At 36.5% G+C, this 20,701-nt stretch overlaps 2 protein-coding genes across 4 annotated transcripts in view; both read left to right on the top strand.

Moving 5' to 3' along the window:
• Positions 1–2,262, top strand: part of matk (megakaryocyte-associated tyrosine kinase) — an 8,466-nt gene extending 6,204 nt beyond the window's left edge. For both annotated transcript variants that reach the window (XM_059569036.1, XM_059569035.1), the window contains exons 11-13: positions 1,206–1,401; positions 1,471–1,557; positions 1,635–2,262. In XM_059569036.1, the coding sequence (XP_059425019.1) occupies positions 1,206–1,401; positions 1,471–1,557; positions 1,635–1,808 (457 nt within the window). In that variant the 3' untranslated portion in view covers positions 1,809–2,262. The remainder of the gene's footprint in view (positions 1–1,205; positions 1,402–1,470; positions 1,558–1,634) is intronic.
• Positions 2,263–9,534: 7,272 nt separating this feature from the next.
• LOC132159498 (retinal homeobox protein Rx1) lies at positions 9,535–16,716 on the top strand. 2 transcript variants are annotated; one of them, XM_059569032.1, is made up of 4 exons: positions 9,535–9,780; positions 10,606–10,950; positions 14,049–14,299; positions 14,797–16,716. In XM_059569032.1, exons 2-4 carry the CDS (start codon positions 10,656–10,658, stop codon positions 15,241–15,243), a joined length of 993 nt encoding a protein of 330 aa, XP_059425015.1. In that variant the 5' UTR covers positions 9,535–9,780; positions 10,606–10,655; the 3' UTR covers positions 15,244–16,716. The 2 variants fall into 2 exon arrangements, with proteins under 2 accessions (XP_059425015.1, XP_059425014.1); XM_059569031.1 differs by lacking the exon at positions 9,535–9,780 and having other exon boundaries at positions 10,566–10,950.
• Positions 16,717–20,701: the final 3,985 nt, after the last annotated feature.

Here is a 20,701-nt window from a genome sequence, read left to right as displayed (position 1 = left end):
ATTTATTTTAGGTGTTAAAGTCAAGTTGCCCTTCATTTTAATGCAGAAAACCAATGCATTAGTTTAATTATAGTCCATGTCATATTTCAATCAAACAATCAAAAAAAGAGAAATTAAACACATTTTTTCCCTTAATTCTCATAACCACACTGTAATACAATAATAAGAATGATTTTATTAAAAATATAAAAACAACAAAAACATTAGATTATTTTTAATTAGAAAGGCTTTTTATTTATTTATTTATTTAAAAAATTTATGTGTTTATATTTTGTGTTGTTTTTGGTATAGTAGTGAGAATTTGATTTAATAAAATAAAAGTTTATTTTCTTATTTTTGGGATTATGCTAATAAAGTTATTATATTTTTAATTTATTTAAGGTTCTTTCATTCATGTGGTATATAATGATAATATATTTAAAGAAATAAAAGAAAAAAGCATAATTTTATTTAATATAATTTGTTATACGTTAATGACATTTTATTATAAAGTTTTTAAATAGCTTTTTTTTTCTTATTTTCTACTATTTTTAAGAATTATGTAATTTGTTAAAAAAACAGGCTTCATTTTATTTTATATAATTTTGTATTACGTTAATGTCATTTTATTATACTTTTTTAAAATCGTTTCTCTTTCCGTATTTTATGCTATATTTAAGAATTATTTAATTTGTTTTAAAAAAGAGGCTTCATGTTATTTAATATAACTTTGTATTATGCTAATGACATTTTATTATTATTTTTTTTAAATAGTTTATTTTTTCTAAATAGTTTATTTTTTCATATTTTGAGCTGTTTTTAAGAATTATTTAATTTGTTTAAAAAAAGGCTTCATGTTATCATTTTGTATTACGTTAATGACATTTTATTATACTTTTTTTATTTTTTATTTTTTCCCGTATTTTGTACTATTTTTAAGAATTATTTCATTTGTTTAAAAAAAAAACGGAATTAATATTATTATTTTTTTTATGTTAATGACATTTTTTTTTTTTAAACAAGTAGGTTTTATTTTTTGTTTAGTTTTTATCATCGTAGTAAGAATAACTGTATTTATTTTAGAATTTTTATTTATTTATGTATTAGTAAATCTTGTTGTGTCAAGAATCAAAGATTTTTAGAACATCTGAAATCCCCCCCCTCAAAAAATTCCACATGCGTCAGTCATGAAGGTTTTTTTTTACCCTGCGCTTCTCTTTTCTCAGAGACGTTTGTGAAGGAATGGAGCACCTGGAGTCGAAGAAACTCCTGCACCGAGATCTCGCCGGACGCAACATCCTCGTGTCTGAAGACAGCGTCGCCAAAATCAGCGACTTCGGTCTGGCCAAAGTCAGTTCGACGGCTACCGACAACTCCAAGTTACCCGTCAAGTGGACGGCGCCCGAAGCCTTGAAGAACAAGGTGAGAGAAACACCACGAGCTCACTCATCACACCTGAATCAGCTCACCGTGACGTCTCTGTCCCAGCAGAAATTCTCCACTCAGTCAGACGTTTGGAGTTACGGAGTCCTCCTGTGGGAGATCTTCTCATACGGCAGACAGCCGTATCCCAAAATGGTGCGTTTCTCACCATAACTGTGTGGTTTGCTCTCATCTTGCTGCAGGTGTGATGTTGTGTCTGGTGTTTGTTGCAGTCGGTGAGTGAGGTGCGGGAGCGAGTGGATCAGGGTTACCGCATGGAGCCTCCGGACGGATGTCCTCCTGACGTCTACAGCATCATGACGTCCTGCTGGGAGACGGAGCCCAAGAGGAGACCGTCCTTCCACAAGCTCCGAGAGCGGCTGGAGAAAGAGCTCGGCAGACACTGACCTCTGCATGTGTGTATAATGTACAATTAATTTATTATTCATCACACTCTATATTTATGTGTTTTTGAGTGGATCTTGAAAACACGCCGAGGTGTTTCGCCTCGAGATGGGCAAAGCCAAATTAAACTATTGCATGAAGATAAAGCCTGGTTTAGGACCTTAATTTAATTTTATTTGTTGCATTGTATCACTTATTATAAGTGGTTCTCATCTACTGATTTATTTTATTGTTTTTATTTTTATTAAAATGGTATAATAAAAATCTATATAAACAGTACAGCATGTAATAACACGAAATACCTTTATTTAAAAAAATATATAATTTTTTTTTGCATTAATTATAATGTGAATTTGGTAGAAAATGTGCTTAATTGTCATGGAAAATAATGTTATGTTGCTCTCAAATTTTGTGGGTTGTAAGAAATAAAATATTTCTTATTTTATTGTTGGTTATAATAATAATTTAAACAATATAGCATATAATACCATGATGAAATACCTATTACTTGATATATATTTAATACTTAAATGTTTTTTTTGTGCTTATTTGTTATTGAAATAATGTCACACCATTGACTACAGTCACATTATGCATAAATAAAATCTAAATTAATTCTCATTACTGAAGTGCAAATATTATTTAATATCACTGTATTCGGAAATTAAAACAAGACACAATGTGTCCAGACACATTATTATTGTTATTATTGTTATGTTTTTAAAAACTTAATTAGGCTTTAGTTTCTTTTTTTTCTGCCGTTTGTGGAAATATTCCTGACATGTTTCTCCCAAATGATGAAATTCATTCTTGCACATGCTTTATTATTATTATTATTATTATGTGCTTCAGTCCTCTGTGAGGTTTTGTAAAAAAAACAGGCTTTCTGCTTATGTTGTACATGCAATTGAGAAATGTATTTATTGTGACAACAGTAAAAAACCCATCAGGAAATGGATTTTCTAAGGAAGTCGTCTTTCTGAATCACTCGTTCTTAAGAAAGAGAAGAATGAAAGCGTGTTACACTGATGAAACATCCTGTTTATCTGGGATTAGCTCCTGGGTCACTCGTATCTGCTGGTTTTGTGCTGTAACTGTCCGGCGACTGTAAAGAGAGATCAGTGATATACTTGTAACTTCCTGATAGACAGGAAGAAACCACTTAGCAACATGCTAAAAAACATATCCCAAAGGTTCATGGGATTTGTTCTCATTGCGTTGATTTGTCGGTTGTGTTTATCTGTCCCCCATGAGACCGCAGCAGATTGAGTTTCCCATCTTTATTCTGTTTTATAAATCCTCCGATAGGATGATGTGTAATTCCTCAAGATGATAATAAAGGCCTCTGGTCCTTTATGTGTGAGAAATTTCAAATCTATGCTCATCATTTCAGATTCGGCTCAATCATAGTCACGTTTCAATGCTGGCATGTTCTGAGTGCTTGCTCCGCGTGAAAAAAGAAACGTATTTCAAACTAAGGGGGATTTCTTGAAGGAATTGATATGATGAGTCAGTTTCTCCAGGTAAAATAAATCTGTGGTGGAAATACTGTGGAGATGATGAGATTTGTGCTGTGGATTTGATTCATGTAGAAACCATATTACATTTACAGTAGCATGAATTACAGTTTTGACATAATATAAGAATATCAACCCAAAAATACTTGCCAGCAGTGATGTTTTGCGTATGGAAGTAAATTACTGCCATAATAATGAGATAAAGTCCAAATTGATATAAATAGAGATCATTGACATGCCAATTTATTTCATAATACTAACTTTATCAGTTTTGTTTTCTCATAATTTCCACTTTTTAATCATTATTCCAATTTCGCAATTTACTTTTAGTCATAAAGTTTTTTTATTCTTTTGTTTTTACCATAATTCTGATTTGCCAATTTAGATGTTTCAAGATTCCAATATCTCATAGTTGAGTTAGTGTTTCATAACTGACTTTTAATCAGAATTTAAAAAAAAAAATTGACAATTTAAAACCTATAATCATGATTGTCATGATTTTGACTTATCTAAAAAAAAAAACATTTGTCACAGTTTTAGACTTTTTACTTTATAATTTACTTTGTATTTCAAAATTATAACACTTTATATATATTTTTTTACATAAAATACACTTTTTGTCAATTTTGACTTATTGCAGTGTTTGCTATCTCAAAATTGACTTAGTATTTCATAATTATGATGAATTATTTCATAGTTTCCACTTTTTACGTCATAATTATATTAATTTTAAGTGTATGACTATCATAATTTTGATCATATGACTATCATAATTAACTAGATTATGACAGTGTTCACAGCGTGGTATTTATTTTTGCATCATAATTGACTTTGTCATCATTTAGATTTTTTTAAATAAAAAAATTGACTTTGTATTTCATAATTATAATTTTTGACTTCGTAAATTTTGACTTCTCATAATTATAACTCACATAAATTTAGCCGGCTTATCTCTTAAATGGTTTTTGTCATCATTTTGACTGTTGATTTCAACTTTTTGTAATTGTGAAATTTTTATCTCATAATCGACTTGCATCATAATTTACTTTTTGCTCATTTAAATTAGTAAATTTTGATTTTAATAATTATAAAAAAAATTGTATTTTTATGGATGTCAAATTCTGATTTAAGTCCAGCATGACTGTTACGGTTCCTCGTACTTATTGGTTCATTTTTGAAGTTTTGAGAGCAAAAGTGAGACCACATCCAGTGCAGAGAGTTTTTAGAAACCAAATATTAATTGATCTAATTTAATCCTATTAAAACAACCAACATAGTTACTCTTTGCCAGTGTCTTCTTCTACAGGTATTACATAATGTATTTGTGTATGTATTATAAATTTGAAAATGCTTCTCACATAAAGCTATCAGATGGCTTCAGAAGACTTGGAATACAGTTAGCCATGTGAAGTACTGTTATAATACTTTAATGCTTTTGCTATTTATAGTGCTTGATAGTCATCACTATGAAATATTGTAGCATGGGAAAGAGCTATAAGTGTCTGTTTGCATGCTTGTTTTTATGGGTATACGTGCCTCATGCTTTAATCTATCTCTCCCAGTCATGGAAAGATTTACTCAGTGATGTCAGAGTGGGAGGAGCCTGCGGACTCTTTTAGAATAAGGGGCGGAGAAGACCATTTGATTGACAGGTGAAGCATCTAATCAGCCGATTAAAGGCCGAAGCACGTCAGCGTCTCCAGAGGAATATCAGCTTTAACAACGTTAAGAGTATCAGATTAAGTGTTAAGGAGGAAAGTTTAACCTTGTTCTTTCTGGGTTGTGAAGCGCATAAACTGTCTTTTGATCCTGCAGGGACAAACGGGGCCAAAAACACAAATTAAGGGCATACTACAGTCACCGATGCAGCACAAACCTCTGAAAGCGGTTTAAAAAAGCATTACTAATCAGTAGTATGTTACTAACAAAAGCAAGATTTACATTTTTTCTTTTTTTGATGGCATGTGATGTTTACCGATGCAAAAGTTGGGGTGCTATGCAGTCACATTGTGCAGATTTATGAAATCATTCATGTCTGTAGCACAGTATAGTTTAGTACTTACTGTAAGCTGTTTGATCAGACCACTACTACTTGACTTATCAAGAGCCACATATTACAGAACCAACTTGATGATGATTAGTTTAGCAGTTGTGACGCATCTTACTACACATTATGCAATTGACCGCTAATAATTGCGTTGGTTGCTTCGATGCTGAGCTCCAGTGTGATGCTCCATATGGTTGTTTGGTTAATCGCTGTACAGGTAAACTGCACACAGTCGTGCATTCACTTGGTCGACAGAGGGTCTTACATGCTAATCTACAGATTACTAAAAGATGTCAGGAGACCGGGGAGGACAACACTGCAGGATAAATGCATGTAAGTCACTCTGAACAGGATTGGTCCATTTTTGGAGACCTACCTAACATGCCATGCAATAGTAAAGTTGAGGCCAAATATTGTTTTAAAGGTGCAGGTTTTTCCTCATATTTTACTATTAAATCCTCACCCTCCACAAGGTTTCCAAACAGTTTCTGGACCACATTGACTTCCATAGGGTTTTTTTTTTCTTTATCATTCTATGAAAGTCAGTGGGGACCAACAACTATTTGGTCACCTAGATTCTTCAAAAGACCTTCTTTTGTGTTAAAGAGAAGGAACAAACTCTGAGGGCGAGTAAACAATGATGAGTTTTAGATTTTGGGCAAACTAGCCCATTAAATGCTGTTTTATTTTACATTGAGTGGGTTTCCTAATGGAGGCAAGCATGAGCTGGAAACTTTTAACTCAATAGCTTGAATTTTACTAGTAAAAATCACCAATAATACTAAGATTTGCTATTTACGCTATAACATCAGTAATCAAAACGGCCACCAGGTGTCGGGTTAAGCTATATTGCTAACTTTTCCTTCGTATTCGCATGTGTTCCAATTAATCTTGTTTACAGATCAGATTTGCATATCTGTGAAGACTTTTAATGTCACCATTTAAGGACCCCATTAAATCGGAATTAAATTTTTGTGGATTTTAGTCCATCTCCGTTAGCTTTGAGGCTAATATTTGTATCCTAATGTGATCATAAAAGTTGGCGAAATTATAGATAGTGCATTTCCAATTTCAAAAAGTTCTCTTGTTTGCTTGGGCACACAAATGATTTGTTGCATGAAATCTAGATTAAGTCCAATCTCACAAATGGCAAGTCATCTTAATGGCTGGGATTTAAAGCAAAAGCGATTCATAGGGCCTTAAGGCAGTTAACACTAAGAATGATATCTATAAAAGCATCCACAGCAATGCACCATAACACCCTGTTTATTACATTTGGACACTTCAGTTATGTTGTCTGGTACTTTAAATGCTTGAGCTCATTGAAAGCATAATGGATTCTGATTGGCTGTCAATGTTTTTATCATTCATCAGCTGAAAAAAAAAAAAACATTTTGAAACTAATTCCAATGACGTTGTTGTAGACGATTATGTTTGTGGTCTAGACTGTACTAAATTTGAAGCTATTTAATCAACACTATATTGTATTTGTTAGACTATATAATTATTGTCTCTGGTGTGACCAGGCATTCATTTTCTTGAAATGTAGGATTCACCGAGCCCATTTTACTCATGATTGTTCATATAAAGAGCAGAGCTAGTTGTCATGGTGATAAGCTGAATTGCATAAAATGTTTTCCGTTTACAAAACATTGTGTACAATAGCCAACTTTCTGGCTCTTGTGTTTCTCCTTGCTTCCCCCCGGTGAGCTGACACAGCTCCTCTGCGTTAGCTGCTTTGCGTCTAATAGGATCAGAGGGCTTTACGTTGTCATCTGATAAACCTAATCCTCTTGATAGCTGCGCTGCACCTTCTGAGCCAATTTGTACTCAATTAGTGTAATGAGGAAACAAGCGCAGAGCTTCAGGAAATACATCAGCGTGATCGAATAATTGCGCTGTCTCTCGTTCCAATCCCATCAAAAATCAAACCGAGAACTCAAATTGTTGACAAGAAGTGACCTTTCTCCCAAGATGACTCTATGAACAAGACAAGTAGTCTAGACGTGGTTCCCAAATGGTTGGACCAGAAGTCTAGTTCCCAACTTTTAGGACCAATAGTGTAGTCAGTGGTTCTCAACTGGTTGGACTACTTAGTCTAGTTAGTGGTTCTTAACTGGTTGGACTACTAGTCTAGTTAGTGGTTCTCAACTGGTTGGACTACTAGTCTAGTTAGTGGTTTCTTAGCTGGTTGGATCAAGAGTCTTGTTGTTGATTCCCAACTGGTTTGATCCAACAGTCCAGTCGGTGGCTCCTAGCTGGCTGGACCAATGGTCTATTCTATGGTTCCCAGCCGGTTGGATCAATAGTCTAGATGGTGGTTCCCAGCTGGTTGGATCAGAAGTCTTGTTGTTGATTCCCATCTGGTTTGATCTAACAGCCCAGTCGGTGGCTCCTAGCTGGTTCGACCAGTGGTCTATTCTATGGTTCCCAGCTGGTTGGACCAGTAGTTTTGTTGTTGATTCACAACTGGTTTGATCCAACAGTCCAGTCAGTGGCTCCCAGCTGGTTGGACCAGTGGTCTTTTCTGTGGTTCCGAGCTGGTTGGACCTATAGTCTAGATGGTGGTTCCCAGCTGGTTGGACCAGTAGTCTAGTCAGTGGTACCCAGCTTGTTGGACCAATGGTCTATTCTTTGGTTCCCAGCTGGTTGTACCTATAGTCTTGTTAGTAGGAGGATTGGAGGATGTATAGATGGATAGATTCCCATTCTTTTCTAGGAACTCCCATTATCCTCAAATGCCTCACGAGCCAACAGGGATCCCATGCACGTGAGATGCAGCTCTACAATGAAACTTTAAGCTTTCCAGGGATTTTCTATCTTCAACCTTGTCCTTTGATAATTGACTCTGGATCACGAGACTTAGACATCAATCTGGCAACATGAATGCAAGCATACGGTTAAAGTCAATCTTTCCTGGAGATCTTTTGTGTTGGCTGGTTTTAGCCACTTGCACTGGCTGTAACATTGGGCTGAGCCAAGGTTATTGTAGACTTCATGATATTTGAGAGGTGTTTGGAAGACATACTTTAAGGCAGTCATGCAATTTCAGACCATTTCTTTACTCTTCATGTTTTGTCTCACGTCTTTACACTAACACCGACCCAAAACAAATACAGTAAGTGAGCTTCTTCAAAGTATCTTAACACTTCATTGAGGTCAGAGGAAATCTTCAGTGTCTTTAGCCTCATTCGAGGTGTTACTGATCAACCTACATTAGCCCATCAAAGTTTAAGACTTCTCCCAGTGATTCCATCATACAAACACAAGACAATAAGTGTCTTCAAGCCAGAAAATTAATGTTTCTGTTGTATGTTTATTAAAAATTGCAGTTTGTACTATATTTTACACAAATATAGAAGAAATTAGCAAATAGTCGTATTGGTGGAAGCAGTAGAATCGTTTACATGGATTTATTTGAACGTGAACAAGTTAATCTTGTTCTGAGGTCATATCTCTTAAGCAATGATCACTCATGAGTTTTACTAGGTTAACTCTTTAATGAGTTGTTAAATGAGTCTGTGCTCATGTCGTTTGCTTTAATTACTCCGCTAATTATTCCACGGGTGACAGTATTGAGTATTTACTGTAATACCTTCTGTGAAGCCTGCAGTACACGCCAAGACATGCTCCACATGTCATCAGCCTGTGTTAATATACATAATTATTTAAATGTCATATTTTTCACATTTTATAAAAATTGTAAATTGTATTTAATCACATTATTTATACTTATATATAGCAAATTAAAAATTATGTATATATATATATATATATATATATATATATATATATATATATATATATATATTTATGTAATATATGTATATCGTGTAATAATAATAAAAATTAGTTTTAGTAATGGGTCTATCATTTTTAAGGCCAATGATGTTCTACCAGTATTTTTACATGTTTATGTCAGTAATAGCTTTTCGGTGAAAGATCGTTTAGTTTAATAGTACAAGCATCAGTGAAAACTTTCAGTTCATCCTTTTGTCTCTAAAACAATTGAATTTTGTAAGAGGAAGAAGAAATGGCTTCATTAGTGTCGCCCTCCTCCTGTGTGGTGAATTCAAGCTCCATTTAGAGCAATTACTTGAGCAGAAACCGTCTGTCAATCATTCTTAAGGGGGAAGAGTCCCAATTAATGAGCTCCTGTAATCCCTTGCTATTATTTCCCTTCTGAAGAGACACACACATACAAGCTCTCTGTCCAGCGGAATCCACTGGAGAACTTCTGTGCATTCGTGTATGTTTTCATGGTTAAAGCGAGAGCGGTCGAGGTAGGTCAGGGCGTACAGTAGCAGACGGAGGCGTGCTCTTCACCCACATGTGACCCGCTGCAGGGAGAAACAGGTGGATGCAGGTCAGTCTGGAGACAGAAAGCACACGGAGCATCTCGAGTCAGAGGTACGTCCCATACTGCAGTCACTCTGTCCTGGGGAAACTTTCTTTAAAAACACATGCACAGAATTTTTTAAAATAATTTTTAGATATTTTTATTTGAATTATCTGAGAGTCTTGGTCTTTGATAATATACATGATTTAGATTATCAGTCATTACAAGTATGAATGTTATGTTAATGTTCAAATAAATGTCTCTGTCGTGTCTATATCATCTGATTTTCTGTGAATGCAGATATATTGTGTGTTGCTATGTGGTGTGACATTTATTCATCACGAATAGTTTAGTCTGTAAACTTGTTTTACATTATCTCTAAAAAGTAGAGTAGTACAAAATGAGAGCAGACTTTATTTGAACTTGTTTAGCCTATTAAACTATGAATATTTATAGACACGAGACCTCATTAAGACACTTTTAACATAATGTTAATGAAGAAATTGATCTAAAATGCATTTTTTGCACACTTGTTGATTTTAGATTCTTTTGGGTGTCAACCATTTATTGTATTACAAAAGACTTGTGTTACAATATGCTTGGATATATATTAAATACGTTTACATTTATAAAAATTTACATATACATATATTTTTTTTTTTTTTAATTTTACATTATCTGTAAAACATAATAAAAAAATAAATTGAAGAGCTTATTTGAACTTGCTTAGCCAAACTTTTAATGCCTGGAGAATTGCTTGCTTATTCTATAAATAGTCATAGAAATTAGAACTTAAGCTACTTATAAAGAAATATTCTTCTAATGCATTATTTTAGTGCATTTGTTGATTTTAGTCTGTTTTTGAAATCTCCAGCTACTTTGGATTCCTCCATCAGATCAAGATTAAGTGGTTTCATTAGTTGGACGGCCTCATCCCAGCTTTCGAATGCATTTGTCACTGGACACCATGAACATGGTGGATGACCGCTGTCTTTCGCCCAGTAACTTCCACGAGATGGTCAAAGCGGGGGGCACGGCGGTGGGCACCCGGGTCCACAGCATAGATGTCATCCTGGGCTTCAACAAGGACCAGGATCCTTTGCTCAGCCCTGGCGGCAATGCGATAGCACACAAAGTTGGAGGTGAAAGTCTTGGAGATCCAGGGAAGCAGGACCAGCGGGTACAACCCTTCGTGCATCTGCCACCCCTCAGGGACGGCTCGGAGCAACCTGCATTTAGTGGTAAGTTCTTCATAGGTCAAATATCAAGTGTTTCTTGCAATTACTACCTAACTAGCCTCCTGTGAAGGTTAGGACATTTAGACACACTGTTAAAAACTAAAACCCAGAGACGTCTTATTCTGAGCCCTCCTGTTGATTCTAAGGTGACAGTAGCTCTGTTTCTATCCACCTATTTTTATGCATATTTTGAATTATCGCATAAAAAAACGCTGGATGGGAATGCCAAGATGAGTATAAATTCTAAAAATGTGCATACAAAATGTATGCGCACAACTGAGTAGGGTAAACTTTTTATCCGATAAGAAAAAATGCACATAAACTATGATGGAAACACAGTTACTGAATAAATTCCACCATTCGCACTGAAAAAGTCATTTGACTTTGCGCTACGAAAATGCCTGAGGAAAGTATTTCTGTATAATTACTGTCTTACATGGCTGCGTTCCCAAACAGCAGGAATCGACCACTAAAAGCAATGACCGCATTTATTGTGTTACGTCTACACTCTCTTGAAGTGCAAGTAATTTATTACATACAGCAATTATTATATTCAGTGTTCTCCTAGTTTTCTTAAAGATATTTAGTGCGAGTTTATCAGGAAGTGACCATTTTGTTCTCTTCAACTTGGTGCTTTATTCGCAAATGTTTAATGTGATATTCCAGTTTTGCGCAAGTTAAATTTGCATCTTTGGATGGAAACATATCTAGTGGCAGCTCACCGGGGCATTAGCATCAAGTATCACCTTAAGAGACCTAAACGAAAGTCTGACGCTTCTTTTACGTAACTTTCAAAAACGACGGCACAGTTACCTAGATGCATTCTGTTGAAAGATGGACGCTCCTAGATGATGATTTTTTTGCTTAGTTTTTCTTTTATAGTGTTGTACACTTCAAAGTTGCCTCAGATGTTTAATCTAAAATTCCTAATTAGAAGATTTCTTGACATGCATTAAGATAATAAGATAATTTGGTCTTGGAAAAATCTTGAGAAATGGTTGACACCGCAGACTTTGGTTGACGAGAATTGGGACATCCATTTGTTGAGCATTAAAACTTGAGAAACTCTTGAAATTTTGAAGAGACCTTGTTTTTATGGTGTGTTTTTTTGGCAGTGGTAATATGCTAGGCTTAATCGAGCCTAAATATGAAAGAACTATTTAATTTTCAAGTCTTTACAAGGACCTTTCAAACCTGAAAATAATTTGGCAATGGGGCTCATCCCTTGTTCTCATCCCCTTGTGGAATTCTTATAATCTTCTATCTTAAACAAGATTGAAAAACTGTGCATGCCAACATAATCATTTTTCCATTCTGCTACAATTTTTTTTTTCCATTGGGCTCATAATCCATCATGCTTCTTAGTCCTGTGATAAGAGAATCTCTCGCAAGACCCAGAGTTGTCTTGTCTGTTATTGTGACTCAAAAGGATTTTGAACGGTTTGAACCTTTGAGATCGATTGTCCTCATTTAACATGAGTTGCCAGCAAGTCTGAGCGTTTTTATTGGACTGTCTTAAATCTGACAGGCGGTGTGCTGATCCTTGAACCAGGATTGACCCCCTACCATTGTGTGAGTTCAGTCTATTGCGTGTTAATGATGCTAGCTCCGCTAACCCAGAACGCTTGTTCCTGCCTGATAATTAAACCTTGTTCTTCAGAGTTGTTTTCTTACTTTGTTTTCATGTAATTGCTGTTTTAAGGAGTTTTATCCATTCTAGCTAACCCACATTGAGATTATGCATTTTATTTCTACTATGGATAAGTGTATTCAGGTAGTCAGAAAGTCTATGCTCATTAGCATATGCTTTTCCCAAAGTGTGAACTTACCATGTGCTGATTGCAAGGACACTCACCCCAGGAAGCTTAAATCTGCAGTTAAGTGTCCTCAAGGACACAGTAATGATAAGGGTTCACTTCAAGTCCAGTTCATTGGTTGATCTTATCTGGGATTGTACCTGCAGCATCTAAGTTATTAGAACCTGCAGCATTTCATTGCTAATGATAAGTGTATTGCTATTATTTCCATTTCCATTTATGCATTTAGCAGACACTTTTATCCAAAGCAACTTACAGTGCATTCAGTTTAACATTTTTTTTTTACCTGACATGTGTTCCCCTGGGAATCAAACCCACAACCTTTTGCGTTGCTAACGCAATGTGTAACACATATTACCTTTTAAAAACTTTTTTTAAATCTGAAAATGTCTGTAGATTCCATCTTGGCGCCATATCTGTGACTTGCTAGCTTCATGATACTATCGCCAATTTAATGTTAACAGCTATTGCAGGCTTGCATGTACATAAAAACTTTGCAGCTATTGTTAATGTTCACTTGTTTAGTCAGCATGTGTACTGAGCTTTTTTAAAGTTGGACAGCACCAACTTGAAGAATATGTCAGCTACATCTTATGAGTGCAGTACACAAATCCACTTGCCCTGATGACCAGTATTTTATTGGAATTAACTGATTTAGCTTGCCAACTGCCATTGGGTCTCTCCAGTTCACCAAGGTAAAGTTTTCCTAGAAACATAACCTTATGTTGAGGACATGAGGTAGAATCAAATGGAGCCCTTAGGTAGATTATGGTCTGGTCTACAGGGAAACCATAAGGGGAATTAACAAACTACATCTGTTACTGCTTGGATTACGGGATGGGAAACCTTCAGTGAAAGCCATGCCTACCATCAGTGACAATAAAACTGCTCTAGTCGAAGCCTCTGTATTACAAGAGCTTTTGGCCAGGAGTATTATGGGATTAGAATCTCAGTTTTCGAAATACCATATCAGTAATTAATTTACATGTAGTCACCATCTCTAAATAACAGAGATCATATTAGTCATCTTGTCACTATTTAATTTTACTGCAGTGCAAAATATTAGGTTGTGTGGTGTTAGTGGTCAAGAATCACGATTGGTAATAGCAATGTTGCTTTTTTTCAAACCCAAAAGAACTTTGTGCCCTTGGATATGGCTCTTAATCCCATCTTGTTCTTGCAATATATTTATAACACAATTCTGTTGAAACCTCATGTAAAGATCTGTCTAAAGTGGACTCTCAAGTCATGTCTTTTGTTTTTTTTTGTCACCTGTGGTTTTAGATGCTGACATATTCTCCAACAAGTGCGATGGGGACTTGAGCGACCTGCGGAAGTCCATCGAGAGTGACAGTAAATCTCCTGACTTGGCCGATGGGGAGCAACCCAAGAAAAAGCACCGCCGCAACCGCACAACCTTCACTACGTACCAGCTCCATGAGCTTGAGCGAGCCTTCGAGAAGTCCCACTACCCTGACGTTTACAGCCGAGAGGAGCTGGCCATGAAAGTCAACCTCCCTGAAGTTCGAGTGCAGGTGTGTTTCAATCTCTTTGTGAAAATAAAAGTATTAGTTTTTGTAGAGAAGACCATAAAATGTTGATAAAACCAGTCTCCAGTGTGCATTATGCTTTGGATCTGGTATGCTGGTTCCTAACTTGATAGGCTGAAGTTCTGGTTTCTCCTCACCTGGTTGCTCAACCACAGACTTGCTGAAACCAGCTTGCTTAAACTTCTTAACAAGCAAGTCCACATAAATTGACCACTTAAAAAAAGAAATTCCTTATTTTGCAAGACCACCTTGTTCAAGCAGCTTCAGTAAAAGAACAAGCAGCACTAACCAACATTCAGCCTCAGCTGGTCTTTTCAGTAGGGTTTCTAAGCATGAGCCATTACAAATCCAACTTTGGTTGGTTCCCAGTAAGTTTGGAGAACAAACGGTCTTATTGCACAGATGCTTTTTGTGAAACACCATCTTACAAGCATAGGATTGCCATCACAGATTGATTATTTGAAGTGTATGTATTTGCCCAGGTTTGGTTCCAGAATCGCAGAGCTAAATGGAGGCGACAGGAGAAAATAGACGCCAGCACTATGAAGCTCCATGACTCCCCCATGCTCTCCTTCAACCGGCCGCCAATGCACCCCACCATGGGGCCCATGAACAACACTCTGCCCCTTGACCCTTGGCTGCCCTCCCCTCTATCTAGTGCCACTCCAGTGCATACCATCCCAGGGTTCATGGGTCCTACACAAGGACTGCAAGCAGGCTACGCCAGTCACAGTTTCCTCAGTCCATCCCAAACCATGGCCCAAAGCATGCAGCCCATGGCACCACCTCCATACCAATGCCCTCCTCCCTTCACCGACAAATACCCTCTGGAGGATGTAGATCAGCGCAGTTCAAGCATTGCAGCTCTGAGAATGAAAGCTAAGGAGCACATCCAGTCCATGGACAAAACCTGGCAACCCATGTGCTAAGACATCTATCTTTGACTGCAGGCCTTCATATTTCTTGGTTACTAATTGGTACTTAAGGCTACTCAAGAAACATGCTTCTTGTCTATTCTCCAGGCCAGAAAACGTTGGGGCAGCAAAATGTAGGCGTTAAATTAGTTGTGTGCCATTTATTTATTTTTTTGGCAACTGGATATAATAACTGCTGAGTTTGGATGAAGAAAACTGTTTTGTTTAGAATGTTCCATGTATGTATTTGCAAGGCACACATTGGCGTGTTATGTCTTTCACTGTCCTAACAGGTTTAATTGGTTTTTGAGAGGATTCTAAAACCAGAGTTACTGAAAGGTGAATATGAGGGTGTGTTTTGCATCACATGACCTCTGTCTGCAAATTCACACTTCCTCCTGAAGGACTGGTCCAGATGTTTTGGGTTTAAACAGAAGATAAATATGGTCAGTGGTTAGAAAGGACCTCTTACACAGACAGCTGATTTCATCAAAACCCCTCATTTGATCACAATGGCAAGAACAAGGAGCAGAACTGATTGGTTTTGGGGGAGAAGTTTGTATGCCTCAGTATTCATTAGAGGCAAACGCTTATTGGCAGACCAATCTCCTGTACGTGCAGAAGAGCAGAAGGGGAAACTATCTGTCATCACCCCATTGTGACTGCCTCTTTGTTTGGGCCAGTGAATCCAAGTCCTTTCGTTTTGTTTCAGCTCCTTTAGAGGGAAAGACTGTCAGAGACTCACTATAAGACGGCAATCAAAATCAGAAGGTTTTTTTTTAGATAAAACACCATCATTGTGCATTAAGAGTCATTTTTTGATGACTCTGAGAACAACTGACCTTCAAAACAGACCTGGTTTCATAGGACCAATGTCATGTTCCACAAACATGCAAGTGGGATTCGCTGCTTATTTTTGAAAGGAAACTCAGTTCATGTTGCCAGAGTTTTTGTAGCAATAAATCATGTGTAGTTGTATTTGACTAATGAAGTTCTAGACAGCTAGATACTGACTGATGTCAGGAAAGGTATTAAACCTTCAGGATGATTTGAATTATTCATTTGAACAAACTATGCTTACTAATAATGTTTTAGCTGTTTAAGGATATCAAGGATGAAGACTTTGTATATGTTATGAGTATATACAGGTGATTAAACTGTGTAAGTAAGTTGTTTTATTATTATTTTTTTTTATTTTGGTTTCCACAGTTTTGGGCTCCTTTGGGCCAAACATTAGTTTACAAACTGAATCTACTTTTTTTTTTAGATGACTTGCACAGTTTGATCAATTGAAAAGCCAAAGTTAGACAGCAATATGACAATCATGGGTAATTAATACGAGTGTATGATGATATTTTTGTCCAAGAATATGGATTTGTTCCCTATGTTTGTAATGTGTCCTAGATGTTTTCACGAGTACATTTCAATCATGCAGAGCAATGAATGCCCACAAACATTCTTAAGAATAAACAAATCTAGTTTCTCAGAGATTTGCTGTCAACTTGTTGTTTGGACGTCTAAGTCTCTGGTTGAACTACAGGAATAATTGTCTTTTTCACAGCCCCTCCTGCCTCTTTTTCTCCTGACCTGTGGCGGCGAGCCAGCCTGTTAGTAAGATGAGGTTCCAGTCAATCAGCCTGGCCCAGGAGGGGGCATCGGCCCCAGGGTCCACTGTTCCCTAATTGCCTCCTGACGCTGCTGTTCAGGCACATGTTCGGAGTGCCTGGTGCTCGGCTGTATTCATTATGTGTGAGCAATGCTCTTGGACAGATGGGACACTATGAGGGCCATCTGGGGCCCCGAAAAACATGTGCTGGGAAAAGAGCAAAGGGGTGTGAATGTGTGCTCTTTCATGTTGTACAGTTTCATATGATGATTACCACAGTGCAGAAGGTGTGGACTTGCTTTGGTCCAGATTTTACATTTAGGGAGTGAAAGAAACAGACAAAAATTCCATAGACCTTCAAGGTATAGTTTACCCCAAAAAACATAGCAACACTTGTCAACCACCAATAACAAACAAAAATCACATATTGTATCAACATGCTACAAAAACTTTCTGCTTTCCACATAGCAATGTCCTAGGAACCACATGGTAATGTGTTAAAACTAACACTTGCGTAGCAATGCTAATGTTAAAATAGTTTTCAGTGAAAACAGGTTGCATTAGACTTTTTGGAATTGTGGGAAAATATATGCTCCTTCCCATTTGTTTTGCTGTTGTAAACACATTATATATAGTAAAAAATATATTAGTACTGTGGCTGAACTTTGCAGTGATCAAGGTAGGAAGTATTAGCGATTGTGCGGATGGGAACGGAGGGTGGGAAGGCTGCTCATCAAGGTTAATGATGGAGAAAATCCCCCAATTAGAGCTTTTTCCCGCAGGCCAGGATGAGTTCAGTGCGAGGATTAGTGGCCAGGCTGAGCCCGAGCAGCCACTGACCGCTGCACATCTTGGCAGACGGGCGGCTGGGTTGAGGGTAGGCATGCGTTCAGCTGGACTGGCACAAAGGAATCATGGGAAAGCAGAAGTTCAGCCACTGCGAAAAGCTTTGTTCGCCAGGCCGAGGGAAATATGCAGCTTTTCCACTCTCATGCTTTGAATGTGGGTCAGTCTGTTGTGTTTAACGTCCATTTTATAATCTCACATTCAGTTCACAGGGTTTTTTTTTTTAGTAGTAGGTTAGATGCTTTCATAACACAGTCTGGGTGACATATCATCCAAGACTGAAATTTTACATGACTGAAAATCTCTACATGAACTGACTGGAAAAATACTGCACCAATTCCTTTAGTCAGACATCTGGTAACAAGTAAACCAAGGGTTAATCCGTGACCTCAGCTACTAAATTTCCTCTGCTTGTCTCATTTTATGGACATTAAAACATGAAAATGCTGTGAAACTAAAGTTCAAAAGTACTGTAAAATACTGTAAATTAAGTCTATTTGTTATGCAGTTAATTTTTGTTTGCAGTTTGACATTTGTATTGATAAATATTTTTATTATGCCAAAAATATCATTACTTCAATGTGAAAAAAACTGTGTTAGCCTATATATTATATTATACTTGTATTATAATTAATATAACATTATATAATATTGCATTTTTAAATTTAAGATAATGTTCAAATAAAAATGATATATATATATATATATATATATATATATATATATATATAAATATATATTAGTATAATAACTGTATACAGCAATTTGATATAGTTAAATCTCATTGGTATTCTATTGTCAATTGTGCTTTAAGTTTGACAAACTAGATTTAAAATGGTGATAAAGTGGTGATAATTATTTGTGATCCCTGTAAGAGCTATAACAAAAAAACACAACTTAAAGCAGCATATTTTGCCGAGTGATCCTATGTTTACTGAGGGAAAATCCTGATGCTCTGAATCACAGGACACCCCCACAGAGTTACTGTATTCATTGAGAACAATTAAGTCTCTAACGACTAAATTAATTGCGTAATCTATTATTTTGCTCCCTTGACACGGCGCAGGCTGAAGTTAACAGGCTGATGGGGATAATATGGGAAGCCAGCGGAATTAATGGGGTTTGATTAAGCCAGGTTTTCAATGGGACATGGCTCTTTTCACATGACATAATTAGAGGTCATGGAGAATGGGTGGGACGTGCTGGGCTAGATTTGAGGCCTGGCGCCAGTATTCTTCTCGTCAGTGGACGTGAAAAGGTTTTTTTTGTCATCATTTGTAAACATGGGGAATGGTGATGATTAGTGGGACAGTTGGGAATGCATCATTTAGAGACATTATATGGGTGATTCTTCAATTACTTTACATTAAAGGTCACTTTAAAGGTAGTTGTTAATCATAAAAGCCGTGATAGCTATGAAACTTTTATATTGGGAAGCTGGCAGGATTTACAATCAGAAATTCTGCTTTGCCCTATTTATTTATTTAGCACAAGAACTATGATTAAAAGTGGTATCTTATGTTTTAATTGTCCGATTGAGGCAAGTTGCCATATATCCTTTATGCATGGTGTTATTCTAGTTTCTATTGGGCAAAACATGTTTATGCTTTTCAATTTTCCTGTTGAATTATGCTCGTTTTGCTCCTTAAATTTATCTTAAAATCCATTAAATAGGCAGTTATACATTTTAATTCCAGATGTGTTGAGGAAAATGACTTTTTTCTGTATTTCATATTTCCCGCTCCGTGTGACAACATGCCCCAGCACGTGTTTTCTTATTAAACACCTCTCCTGATAAATGTTCAGTAAAGCGTGTGACCTGTCTGTTTAGTACTCACACAAACACACATCTGGGTGAATCAATCAAAGCACCAGCATGCCTATAATCTAGTCACAGATGTAATTTGCATGAGAGAACGGCTCCAAATACTACTGGAAACACCCACTGCTAAAAACAGAATGCATGCCACCCTGGTCTTTAACAAGATTAACTTACATGTGAAATCATCCCAAAAATGAAGATATTTTTTTTTACTGTGTCCAGTGCACTGATAGACTGACCTAATTTTGAAGAGCCACCAGCAGTTTCTGTTCACGTATACATACACATTAACGCTAACGATATTCTTGGTCAACTGAACAACTCACTCATTAACAAAGTTTGCGCCATCTAATGGAGTAGCTTTGAATCAATGATTCACTGTTTTGAATCGCTCCAAACTCCTCGCGCTGCTGACGCCTGCTGGTCAGAAGTGTGTAGTGCAACAAAAACTCAGGCAAACATGCCTAAAAACACCTGTTTAGAACCCATCGCTAAGGTTTTGTTGAAAGTGTGGTCAATACACAATCATACCATGAAATATTAAGTTTATGTATAATATGTTTTTAATTTAATTTAATTTTATTAGTGTGGCTTGTTTTTTTTTTTTTTTTAGGGGGGGCTTGGTGAAAGAAGCTAATAAGAGAATATTACCTTTTCCTTTCTATCCTACAAACGTGTCGTTAAAAATGTTTCAACTAATCTGATAAAAGTTGTCAAGACACACTTTAAGTTGGGTTGGGAAAGAATTTTATAACATTTTAAGTTTGATGGTTTTCAGTCTGAAATAGTTTGACGTTTAAATGAGTTTTTAAAGCTGAAAGTTTGAGTGTTTTGAAAGCAATACAGTCTGTCAGCAACAGACAGACAGATAGATAGATTCTGTTTTCGAATCCGTTCAGCCGATCTCTGTCTGGGTCTGGCGGTAGCACTTTAGCTGTAGCTTAGCATAGATAATTGAATCTGATTAGACCGTTAGCATCTCGCTCAAAAATGACCAAAGAGTTACAATATTTTTCCTATTTAAAACTCGACTCTTCTTTAGTTACATCGTATACGAAGACCGACGGAAAATGAAATGTTGTGATTTTCTAGGCCGATATGGCTAGGAACTATACTCTCATTCAGGTGTAATAATCAAGGAACTTTGCTGCCATTGGTGCATATGGCGCAATATCCCCCAGCTAACTTCCAATGGTAGT

The sequence above is a fragment of the Carassius carassius genome, chromosome 16 (genome assembly GCF_963082965.1).
Source record: "Carassius carassius chromosome 16, fCarCar2.1, whole genome shotgun sequence".
Lineage (NCBI taxonomy): Eukaryota > Metazoa > Chordata > Actinopteri > Cypriniformes > Cyprinidae > Carassius > Carassius carassius.
This window is presented reverse-complemented; position numbering and strand designations above follow the sequence as displayed.